General features: G+C 36.6%; 1 protein-coding gene across 7 annotated transcripts in view; it reads left to right on the forward strand.

Annotated features, from left to right (window-relative positions):
- The window catches only part of FSIP1 (fibrous sheath interacting protein 1), a 233,835-nt gene that overhangs the window by 176,268 nt on the left and 44,802 nt on the right, over positions 1-12,765 (forward strand). The window contains exon 11 of one of the 7 annotated variants that reach the window (XM_037834337.1): positions 897-1,016. The exons of the other annotated variants lie outside the window; for them this stretch is intronic. Coding sequence (XP_037690265.1) covers positions 897-992 — 96 coding nt within the window. The 3' untranslated portion in view covers positions 993-1,016. The remainder of the gene's footprint in view (positions 1-896; positions 1,017-12,765) is intronic. 7 annotated transcript variants of the gene reach the window in all.

Genomic DNA, 12,765 nt, shown 5'->3' on the forward strand with positions numbered 1-12,765 from the left:
TCCTTAGGATATTTCTCTAAGTTTTATACGCTTTCATACCCTGATACACTTTGGTTGATGAAACTGATGAGAAACAGAGAATGTCAACTTAAGCATAGCACATAAATTATGTTATGTTTCGTTGATCATTGGAGAAACTTTTTTTTTCTTTAATCACCTGGTGTGTCTTTTTCCAGGACATGAATGATTACATGATTGACCTTTCAGGCTTTGGGCAGACAGCCTCCCTTTAAAGGAAAGGAATTTGCATGGTTAGAAGAGAGGTCAGCTTTTTTTTTTTTTTTTCTTTCCATCCATCATTCACCATATTTGGGGGCTGTGGAAATTTGTTCCCTGTTTGGCCTGTTAGTGCATGAGAGTCTTTGGCCACTGGTCTTCCTGATTGATGTGGTGTCCTCGTGAACAAGACCTAGTCAGCCTGTGATGCCTGGAGACTGATGAAAACTGAAACACTTATGTTTGGGAGAACGTATGTTCTTGCCTTCTCTTTGAAAATTTCTGACGGGGCTCGGCTCTCTTTGTCTTTGTCTTTGGGCAGATTTATTTCACTTCAAAGGGCTAATTTAGCAGTTTTCCCCTGTAGATCTATTTAAAGTTTCTCTTGAGTTTTCATATATCAAACATTTAGTATCTCTTCTCATTTAATGTTGTTTTGAAAAAAATAATATATATATATACACACACACACCTTGTTGGTCAATAAATACAAGAGAAAGGTCATTTTCTAATCTAGTGAATGACAAGACTAATCCTTCTGGTTTAACTGTAAGAAACATGCCTTTCATACAATTGCCAGTCATGTTGGAATGTCAGATCAGCAGAAGGTTTGGTTGGGTGATTGCAACTGAACAGAAGAGTTACATTTCTCTGTCATGTTTCTCTGAAAAACCTTCTAGGGTGGAAATGCCCTTTTGACACTTCTGGGCCCATGGGCACATGAGAGGACAGCTTCTCCTCCACTATTAGACCACCCAGGAACCTTGGCCTTGTGAGCTGTTGACTATTGAACAGCTAAGGTAGGAAATATATCTAGCTACCTTTGCCCTAATTTAGTGATTTATATAATCTCTTTTCTAGAGATTGAAGCCTTTGGCATTTGTAAGATTTAACCTGTTCTGAATATGAATAAGAGGAAAAAGCAATGGAAAACACATACCTTAAATTATTTACTGGTCATTAATAAATCCTCCTGTACATTACCAAGTGTACACTTGAACTTCTAAAATGTCTTTCAAGAAGCTTGAAGTGTTCTACATGTGAAATCTTGCTAATCAATATATCCAAATTCAATTTAGAATGAGAGTGGGAAGATTGGGCGAATGGAAATTTCTGCATACATACTTACACTATAGATAGAGAAATAAAAATGTAGTATTGAGAAAGTGAAAGTCCTTATATTGAGAACCTGAAATTTAGAAACCTCTACTGGGTGGGCTTCTGGATGCCACAAACCATTTGTTCAATTCTAAAACATCTTTACAATTGAATGCTTTCTTTCATATAAAGTTAAAGAGAATGACATATTTCTGAATTCCATTGCATTTCGAGTCTATCATCCAGATCACCACTTAATCTAGAGAAAATGAATAGTAGTTTTGGCTGCCTAAACTGTTGTAGATTATTGAAGGCAGAGATTCCAAGGACTTTTGCCTTCCCCAAAACATCTAGCACAAGATAGGAGGGATGATTAAAAAATTCTTGTTGGTTTAGAAGTTAGTTATGTTTGCCCCAATCCAAAAGAAGATAGTGTCAGCTTGAGGAGCTCCCATTAGTTAATAAATATTAAATGTTATAACAAATGAAATGTTCTGAAGATTTAGAAAAAAAGTATTTGAAAATTTTCATAGATAATTTTCCTTTAATTTCCTGTTATTGAAGTTAAATGCAGTTGAAAAGAAGCCTGTGCAGATAAGTAAGATCTGAGATTAAGAATAAAACAAGGAATGAAAAGTTTTGGTAATGAAATCTTTCGATTATTCACACTGTATGTGCAAAATCCACAAGTTTTTATTTCCATCTCCCTTAGACCTATATTAACAGAGTTTGCTTTTATAAATGCAGGTGCAAATTCAAAATATATAACTAAAAGTACTAATTCTGAATGTAACAAATGTTTAGATTTAAATTTTAATCAAAATACCACTTCCTCATGTTACCTTAACCTGCACTGGAAAACATTTAGCTGAGCAGATCAGTTGAGGGTGAACTCATAAGGACCATGAGTCATGCTTTGTTCTTGAATAGCACCGGACTTCTTTTTAAAATGATATGTAGCCTGAACCTCCCTTCTGGGCTTGATTTTACAGAAAGTAATTGTGGGCCTCTGAGGCAGACTTGGAGCTTCCATGGAAGGGTGCCATGGAAGTCATCTCATTTAGTGGTTACTCAACCTGCTCACAGTCACACAGTTGGTTACTGACATTTCTGAGACTAGAACTTGTGCCTTCTGCCTGGGGTGGAAAAAAATATCTTTTCTCCTTTCACCCCTTAATTCATCCTCCAAACTGTGTGTTAAGAATTGAGCTGACAGTTTTAATCTGATTTTCTTACTTCTTTCCTTATTTATTTTAGGCTTCTTGGTTGAAGTTAATTGGGAAAGGCAAGAGCCTATGTGAGAAAGATTTTCTGGGCTTTTCCACTTAGATGTAACTGTTCTTGTTTATTCTTACAGGCTGATTTAAAACAGTGCAGAAAGATTTTGGCTTTCAAATCAAAGTGACAGAATCTCTTCCAGAGGCCCACTAATTGTTCTTTTGATAATAATAACAGCTATATAATAGCAGCTATTAGAACAGCAAACATAATAAAACAATGATATAAAAATAGCAACAATGTGCCAAGTGTTTAGAATACATTTTTTAGGTGAACACTCAGGACAACCTACCAGGTAGGTATTATTGTAATCCCCATTTTACAGATGAGAAAACTGAGGCTTTAGAGAAGTTAACTTGCCCACACCTGATGTGTGGCAGAAAAAATGTACTTTTCATTCATTAAAGCTTGGACCAGAAAGTAATACTTACCCCTTTTTTATAGATGGATAAAAGAAATAGGAAAATTTGAGTTACCTATCACTCTGCATTAAAGTTTGTTAGAAACCCATATCCATGTTGCAAAATTCATTTGGATAGTGGAATAGATATTATGTTATATAATCATAATTTCTGGGAAGTCCTGGAATCATGCTAAGATTTATTTCAAAATGGGCTCTTGAAGCTTAAGAAATTTAAGATTTAGTTAAAGCTAGAAATCTCTATATTCTAAAATGAACTATTTGTTTAGCTGTTAAACCACTAGAACCTGAACTATAACCAGACATGGAGACTTACTACAGCTGACTTACACCGTTTCACGCCTGCCCTCCTACACAAGCTCCTCTCTCCATGGCCAGTGTCCTCTGGAACTCCATCTTACCATAACGGTAACTGGGACTCACATAGTCAATTGAAGAGCACGAGGGGTGCTGCTGTTATCGTTAGTGCTGAGTCATCCCATTCTCTGTCTGGTAAAACCTGTATTAACCCAGAGCCAAATGACAGGATGCCTAAATTAATAGGAATTGTTTCTTTTTTTAATTCAAAAGAGGCAAATCATAAGAAAAAAATTAGTATTAGATTAATAAGAAAATAAAAGCACAAAGATTTCTTGAGGGTGTTCTGTCTGATGAATTCAGTCTATTCGATACCTTTAGCTCTTACCTTTATAGAATTGTACAGTGTGTGCTAATTTAAGGAATCATAACACTGAGATGCTGGAAGATAGACCATTAGAGCAGGGAGCTGAGAGAACTGAGGCCCATCTGCGTGAGGTCATTTTTAGGAGCAGTGGTGTTGTCCTTTTATTATTTCACCCTGGCTCAGTCATCAGAGGTTCAGTTAAATTCCCTGTACTGTTTACTAAGGCAGGAAAATAAATTAATGCATCTTAGAAAACTTTTACCTAGGGTTGAGTGATAGTATTTTTTGCTTTAACCCTTTGCTTTCAATCATAAGGGAGGTAGGATTCAATATTTTGGATATTTTTAAAAGGGGTTAGATTTATATGAAGAAGAATAGAGAAATAACATGATACTACCATATAGTCAGTATGTAATTAAGTGGTAAATCATGTGGTACCAATTTTAAATAACAATGGACAGCATTTCCCAACCAAGATTTCTCTGGGATATCAGTAGTTATGCTTTAAAAAATATTTTCCATGTTCAAGTAAGTTTGTGACATCCTGATTACTATAGTCCCCTCTTAGGAATTCATAACTGATTCTAGTTTATTAAAGGCTCTGAGATTTCCTATAGCAGAGGAACATATTTAACATAGTTTAAATCAGAGCTTTCCAAATTTATTTGAGGATAGAATCTGTGAAAGTCTTCCAGAAGAGCATTATGTGAACCCAGATTGAGAAATGCTGATTTAGGAATCCTGAGGATAAGAAAGCTGAGGAAAGCTTATTTGAGCCAAGCCTTTAAAAGTGGATGAAGCGTGAGCACATATAGAGGAACAGGATGAGGAAAACTGTGGGGCCCGGAATGTGCACCATGCCTGGCTTAGCTAGTGCTCAATACGTGGTTGCTGAGTGAATATGTGAGTGAAAACCTGATTTCTGTGGAAGGCAGTAAGGAATTTGACTTGATTGGAATGGAAAGGTTGGAAGAGGTGGAAATATATTTGAAGAGGTGGGATCATCAGATTATGGAGGGACAACCTGAGTATTCAGGACTTGATCCAACAGGGAACCTTTGTTGGTTCCTGGGAAGAGGATCATACAATAGAAATAGTGTTTGGGAAGAATAATCTGAGAGTGGTGTGGAGCTGGGTAGGGATGGAAAAGATAAAAAATATAGTGAAGAAAAAGGGACCCTTGAAATTGATGCCAGCCTTTGTGGGTAGAGAGTAGGTCACATATTGGTTTTTGTACATGCCTCATTAAAAGCAAAACAGGAGACCTTTTAAAAAATAAGAAAATAAGCTAGACTATTCCATTTCAGTCATCTCTGATATTTTGAAAAACAAAGGGATAGTGAAGTACTATCATCATAGGCAGAAAGATGCCCTTGTAGATGAAATTTGGGGCATCTTCCACTCAGAAGCTTATAATATTTGTATTTCCAAGATGTACTTGCCACTTATTATGCTTACAGAATGTGGAATTCAGGATGAATTACTCTGTCAGGAAACATCACCAGCTAGAGTTCCTGGAGTGAGATCAACACTGGCTTTTCAAGTGTTTTTGGTGTCCTCATATTGCAAAAACTGTTTCTGTGAATAAGCATGTAATTTCTCTTCATACATCTTATTGCCACAAAAATCTCCTAGGACTTTTCAAATTATTCCCTTTCATAAGGGAAGAAGACTAAAAAAGTTGTTCAAATGCAGAGATGCTTGGTTTCATTTTGCAATTGAGTTATTTTCTGTTTGCTCTGTTTAGTTCTTTTTCATTCACTCTTAGTCTAAGGCTAGACAAAGATTATAATTCCTTTCTTGCAGAAATATTTTCTGGAACAGTTAAAAATTCAACTAAAATACAAAACTCTCCACACGTACAAAAATCCCAGTATTAAATAGCATTCCTTTCCTTTTTAAACAATAATATAAAGATAAAACACATTGTAATTATAACTGTTATTGCTTAGTGGCTTGAATGCTCAGATTATTTCAAGGTGTTTTGAAGTGTCTGCCCCCTTCTGTAATTCAGTGATTCTCCTGATCTTAGTAATTAGTTTCTAATGAAGCTTTCCTAGGAAGTCTTCCCTGCTAGGCTCCAGGTTACCTACTATGTCACATATTTTATTTCCAACCTACCTTTGCTTTTGGGCATATATATTGGTATTTTATTTACATGATTAATATTTTCTATTTATACAACTTAATTCTTCTGTGTTCTTAATTGTTGTATGTCTTTTCCTAAGAAGGTAAGCTCTTGAAGATCATTGGTCTGCATCCATGGTTCTCAACTACTGAATATTAGAATCATTTGGAGAGCTTTTAAGAAGTTCTGATAGGTCTCATCCTCTGAGATTATGATTTCACATGAAGAACCACTGGTTAATGTCAAACCTAAGTTACAGAAACACTATATTATAGTAGCAAGTGTAAAGGCATGAATTCTTTGAACATATGGCAAATGTTTTATATCAAGGTAGTACTAAAAATTGTCTAGGAAATTTCAAGTTGCCAGTATAATGTCAAAGTTCCCTCTTTTTTTCTTTTGATTTTGGTATCAATTTTATACTAGCTTCTTCTGTGCATTTAATGCTAGTGACTGACTTCTTTTAATTAACTCAAGGGTAAAACAGTGATAATAAATTCACTTTTGGATTCCGAACTTCATAGGTTATTTGAATTTTTTTAAACCAATAATCCAGTTCCGTATGTATATATCCTTATGGGACAGATACTGTAGATCATTTAAACATAGTCCCTTAGAAAATCTGCCTTAAAAAGTCTTTGGTGAATGTGTGTGTGTGTGTGTTTTCAACTGTTAGGTGATAATTCTTTGAACAGCTGTTCTGAAAATTTAACTGTAAACTATTGTCCCATGGTCTGAGACTATTAGAAAATACAAACTATTGTCCCATGGTCTGAGATTATTAGAAAATACCAATAAGCAGAGTAACACCATGGTTTCCTGGGGTAGGAAAGGCATGGAAAGGGGTGGCTTGAGAGTCTCTTCTGAGCAAAAGTATGGTGTGTCCCGGGCAGGAAGGGGTAGAGCTGGACATTCTCTGCTCCAGTTATAAGAAGGCAAAGCCATATGTTCAATGTGTAATAACCCCGAAATCATGTCTTTGTGGTGCTTTTGGTCGGCTGCCCTTATGTCTCTTAAGAGCAGCTTTGTTCAGAAAAGCTTCTTTTGAATAAAATTGTCTGATACTTATGCAGCTTGCTGGTGCCTGGGTAAGAAATGGAACAAGCAATTGAAAAATCAAATTAAGTAATTTTATTTTCTCAGCTTTTGAGGGCAGAGGGTCTTGAAAAAGAGTTTCCTGAACAAATAGAAGTTATCCATAATATAGTTTTATTTTGAGGTACAAATTCAAAAAAGTCCTCTCTGTTAAGTTCACTTTTCAGCACTTGCTTGTAAATTACAATGCCTTTAAGAGAGGTTTTGACTATTACGCATCTACAGGTTGCTCTTCAGACCTAGTGAAAATAGTCATTCTCAGTTTCTGAATTTGAAACTAATTAGGCAAAACTTCTCAAGAGTTCTTGGAGGCTATTAAGCAAATCACAGGCAATTTATACAAGGTGTCTCTCTGTTTGTGTCTCAGATGCACACCTGAAAAGAATGATTTTGGCAAATTTGATAATGAGAGCTTGTTAGAAAGAGGATGCATGGCAAGCTGGTTCAGCAGGATATCTTGAAAGCTGCTGGGGATAACAAAGGGCTCCGTGGTGATCTGTCCCTGGGAAACAAAAGGGCTGTACATTTCTAGTCATCAATTTCCTCAAGAACAGCTGCTTCAAACCCTCAAGCCTAACTGATTCAGACATGGCAAGTGAGGCTGGAGATTAATACACTTTCCTGTAGTGAGGAGAAGAAAAGTATTTGGGATCCTCACACACATTCATTTGTGACAAGCATGAAATTCCAGAATGAGATGCATTTGGAGGGGTCACATATATAGGGGACATTTCAGAAATTGAGTTTGTTAAGTCCGAAAAGCCTAAGAGAAATGTGAAGGTGTAATAGGATGTCTCACAGACTGTTTTAATTGATAGTGTCAGCTAAGGAAAATTACTCTTACCGAGATTTGTTTCTCATAAATGTCATGACATTGGCTCCTTGGTAGGTTTGTAAACCATGTAGCTACATTCTGCCCCTTCAGACCTTATTTTAATTTATGGTTGGCATACTTCCTTATATTTGCAGAATTTTCCAATCATAAGCTAAACTGAAAGCTTGAAAAATGTGATATTAGTTTTTTTAAGTGTGGGTCCAGTTTAAAAAACTTGCTTATAAAAGAATATTTATGCCAAAGAGTAAACTGCAAACACAATTTTGTAAAGAATATAGCAGTTGCAGGGAAATTGAGAAATAAAGGCCAGACTTGATGTTCCCAGTGGTTTTAGGGAAAGCCCACTGTTTCTTACCAAAGTCAGAAGCACATTGTCTAGATTTTCCCAGATATATCCAGCAGTCTCAGAATAAATTTAGGCAGATATGAGACCCATAAGTGTTACCTATCCCTCATGAATTGTGGGCAGGCTTGTTTCTAATTAGAAAATAGACTATAATGTACATCTGGTTCCCAATCCTTTTTTTGCTTTGACTTTTCTCAGGCCCAGTCTTTGAATGCCTCAGATTTGTCAGTCATGCCCAAATAAACCTAGTTGGGCAGCTCCATGTAGGAACATCTTTTGAAGTAGGGACAGTCAGGATTTGTGTGGGCAAATATTTTTCAGAATTACTAACAAAATTCAAAATTCAGTTTTCATTTTCTTTAAAGACTTCAATTTTGAAATCTATAAGAAAACAAAATTCTTATGATTTACCATTTCATTGTGCTCTACTTATTTCTTTTGAAATATTTTTTCTTGAAAATATGTGATCACCAGTGAAATGAAAGAGCAGTCCATTCACATATTGGACCTTATTTTTTCTTTTTCCTTCTCTTTTCTGCTTTATAATTTTACTTAGCTCTGCTCTGCCAATGCCTAAAATAAGGCTATTATTCTGCCACATTTTTGACCTCAGGTGCAAAGGATTAATTATACTGCCATAGGATTTTCTCCCAAGGCAGTGCAGACTCTGAATATGAATTTATTGATTCAAATTTATGGCTACTGCCTAAAAATGAAATACTTTGAGGAATAACTCAATCGTGTAAAGAAACTCTCCATTAGAGGAATTTTATTTTCTCTTTAAGATTTTCCATAAAAATTATAGTACAAAATTAGTTTAGAAGTTTGCTCGGTGCAGGTCGACAGGCACAATGACAATCTACAGCCAACTTATATCCTTTATCAAAAGAATAAGCTCATGTATCATTTTTCATTTTAGATTCACTCAGTGGATCTTAATGGATGTCATTTCGTGATCCTTACCACTACTTAGAAAAAGATCCAAATCGTTTTGAAAGTTATTCCATGTATCCCTTAAAAAAAAAAAAAAAAGGAATATAAGCTTTCTTACTTTACTGAGCTGTTTACTCAAAGAAATGAAAAAATGACTTCATAACTTTGAACTTGCAAGCTGAGTCACAGCAGGCCTGAATATAAAGTAGCTGAAAACATGTGTGTGCATTCTTACCCCATGCAGCATTCTTTATTCTACAAATCCCTGTCACTAAAGAATTCAGTTAAATACAAAGACCATCAGGTAGAACCAGGCTCTTAAGAGCCGCTTGGAGCCTGTGAGCGAGCTGGAGACACTCACATGCCCAAGCCCTGCTGGAAAGGTCATTAGTAAATGCCTATCACTCCAGGCTAGAAAATGGCTTCTTGGGCCACAAGCAGTTAAAAATAATAAAATAAATTAAAAAATAGGGCTCTTCTGTTCCTTAAAATGATCAGGAATGCTTGTTATTCTGGGCAGTTCTGCCTCTGTACCTTGAATAGTTGCAATATTATATAATAAAGATATTATAATGTTAATCATAGATAATATCTCTGACTCATTTCATTTCACTTACTCTGACAAGTAGAAGATTAAACTAAAATTGGAGGCTTTATACAAAATATCAAATGAGAGGTTAAAAAAATGAAGGTTGTTTTCAAGGATCCCAGCCTACATCTATTCTTGTGACTGCAATTTGAATTTTTATAGCACCCTGTAATCAAGGGCTGCTCAATAATTTTATGAATATTACTAAAACTTACAGGCTGCTGTAAATTTACACTAGCAGCTGGGTAGCCTGTTCAGAGTTCTGGAATTTTCCTATATTACATTTCCTGGTTGCTGCAAAGGCCCTAGAATAGAAGTGGCAGGGGTTGTGTTTTAATCCTGTGTAATTTTGTTAAAACATATGGAAGAGAGCAGATATTGACCCTAAATCATGTTAATGGTAAAGTGGAAAACAGAGACGAGAAGCCATGACTCATAGTTCTTCACTGAACATCTGAAATGACATTCCATCAGGTAAACCAGGAAAAATAGGCTTTCATTGGAAAGTTAAATAGAACACAATGTTGGTTTCATATCATTTTTATACATCATATTTCATGGTATTACTCATAGTACTTGTTTGCTTTCAAATACCATAAACCCCGTTAATTATAGTCAGTAAACAGTTTTGAGTCTTTTCTGGCCACTTAAATAAATGGTTACTATGTATGATGTGATGAGAGGCAAATGACAGGCAGCCAGGCAAGTTGTGTGTGTTTACCCATGGGGGAAAGTGACAGTTGCCAACCACCCATGTTGATTCTAAGGTAAGGGTCTAAACTTTGCTTTTGTGCTCTGGTGGTGGGTGACATGCTATTACCACAACTCAGACTGACAGCTGGGTACTGTGGAGAGACTCTTCCATTTTCCTCCTCTGGAGAGTGATGGGAATGAAAAAATTTTTTTTCAGTTTGAATTATGAATAGAAAAATTTCACACATGTAGCTTGTGTTTCTTTCTTTCTTACTCATCTCCTTCTGTGACTGTGTGAAGCTTTTAGGCATCCTTTTCTCCATAGACTTCCAGGTTTTTAATAGATCTTTATGTGAAGTAAGGAATCATTTCTGACCGTTAGCCTTTTGAGGTTAAGAAATTTGAGTAAAGTAATGTATAATTTAGTGCTCTTTGCAGCACTCCGATGAGTGAGTGAATGATATCCAAATAGTTGTCTATAATATCAGGTGAGGAGAGGAAATTTGGAGAATAGTGTTTGATAAGAGGCTCTCCTAACTTTATTTCTTCTCACTTAGCTTTCATTTGTACCACATTTCAAGACTCCCCTTGAGCATCCATTGTGGGAACTGACAGCTGTGGAGACCTATCCTCTCTGTCACTACCAGCTGGATTTATGGGGACCAGATGTGATCATTCAGAAAGTTTAACAAGCTTGCCTGTTAAATTTTACCTAACTGCAGGATAAAAACACCAGAGAGGAAGAAAAAGAGTCCCAACCCATAAGTTGGAAATGAGAGACTAGAAATGTAAATATTTGCTAAGATCTGTTTCCACCTATCCTGTATTTGTTTTGATATCGTGTTGGAACTCAGTCAACCCATGAGTTTTGTAGAAAATGACTTTGTAGCAATTGCTGTAAAAATGGTTGTAGCACATCCCAAAGTTATTTGGGCAAAGAATAAAAATATATATTCGGAGCCCCCCTGAGGAGCTGGGGGGAGGATGCGGAGGTGTTGGACTTCCTCACTTGGATTGTTGCTGATGTTCTCACAAACATTGGGGACTGATGGCTTGACGTGCTGAGCCCTCTGTCTTGGGGCTTGCCCCATGAAGCTTGTTGCTGCAGGGGAGAGACTACGCCTGCTTGTAATTGTGCCTAAGCGTCTCCCCCTGAGTGCCTCTTTGTTGCTCAGATGTGGCCCTCTCTCTCTAACTAAGCCACCTTGGCAAGTGTTCTCACTGCCCTCCCCCCTACATGGGACCTGACTCCCAGGGGTGTGAATCTCCCTGGCAACACAGGATATTACTCCCAGGGATGAATCTGGACCCGGCTTCATGGGATTGAGAACATCTTCTTGACCAAAAGGGTGATGCAAAATGAAATGAAATGAAATAAAGCTTCAGTGGCTGAGAGATTTCAAATGGAGTCGAGAGGTCTCTCTGGTGGACATTTTTATGCACTATATAGATAACACTTTTTAGGTTTTAATGTATTGGAATAGCTAGAAGTAAATACCTGAAACTACCAAACTCCAACCCAGTAGCCTTGACTCTTGAAGACCATTGTGTAACAATGTAGCTTACAAGGGGTGACGGAGTGATTGTGAAAACCTTGCGGACTGCACTCCCTTTATCCAGTGTATGGATGGATGAGTAGAAAAATGGGGACAAAAACTAAATGAAAAATAGGGTGGGATGGGGGAGATGACTTGGGTGTTCTTTTTTATTTTTATTTTTTGTTCTAATTCTGGTTCTTTCTGGTATAAGAAAAATGTTAAAAAATAGATTGGGGTAATGAATGTACAACTATGTGATAGTACTGCGAACAGTTGATTGTACACCATGGATGATTATATGGTATGTGAATATATCTCAGTAAAACTGAATTTTAAAAAAATGGTTGTAGCAGCAATTCAAACCAAGAAGTTGTTTGAAAAGTCTTAGATTCCTAATAAATGGCTAAAACTATGGTGAATGCAAGCTAAAGAACATCTTGACTATGAAAGGCTCACCACTCTGTAGAATAGAGGTTCAAATTGTCACTCTACTGCTACGGGCATTCAGAGGCACTCAAACCTTCTAGGAAGTTCCTTATTTGTGAATTAAGAAGGTTTGAATTAGATTGCTCATGTGTTTACTTCCAGCTCTAATGTTCTCTGGTTCTATAACATGACCACCGGTCTGGAAGACCCTTGCACAGCCAGGTGAGATCTCACGTAATCTTATTAGGTGTAATGGGGCAGCAGAAGGGATCATAATTATGCCCAAATCAATGTTATCTCCTTGGAGGCACCTGTAGCTGTCACATTGGAAGAAGAGCCTCTAAAAGTTTAAGGATGAGAATTTTTAAGGCGCCATGAACAATGGATAAACTGCCAATAGGACTTGCCAAGGACCAGTGATATTTCATTCTTTTCTCATCTTTTTCTTTTTGTTGCTCATCTTTTCTTTTCTCATGTTTCCAACATCTACTCATTTCTTAATGGA

Source organism: Choloepus didactylus, chromosome 4 (assembly GCF_015220235.1).
Source record: "Choloepus didactylus isolate mChoDid1 chromosome 4, mChoDid1.pri, whole genome shotgun sequence".
Classification (NCBI taxonomy): domain Eukaryota; kingdom Metazoa; phylum Chordata; class Mammalia; order Pilosa; family Megalonychidae; genus Choloepus; species Choloepus didactylus.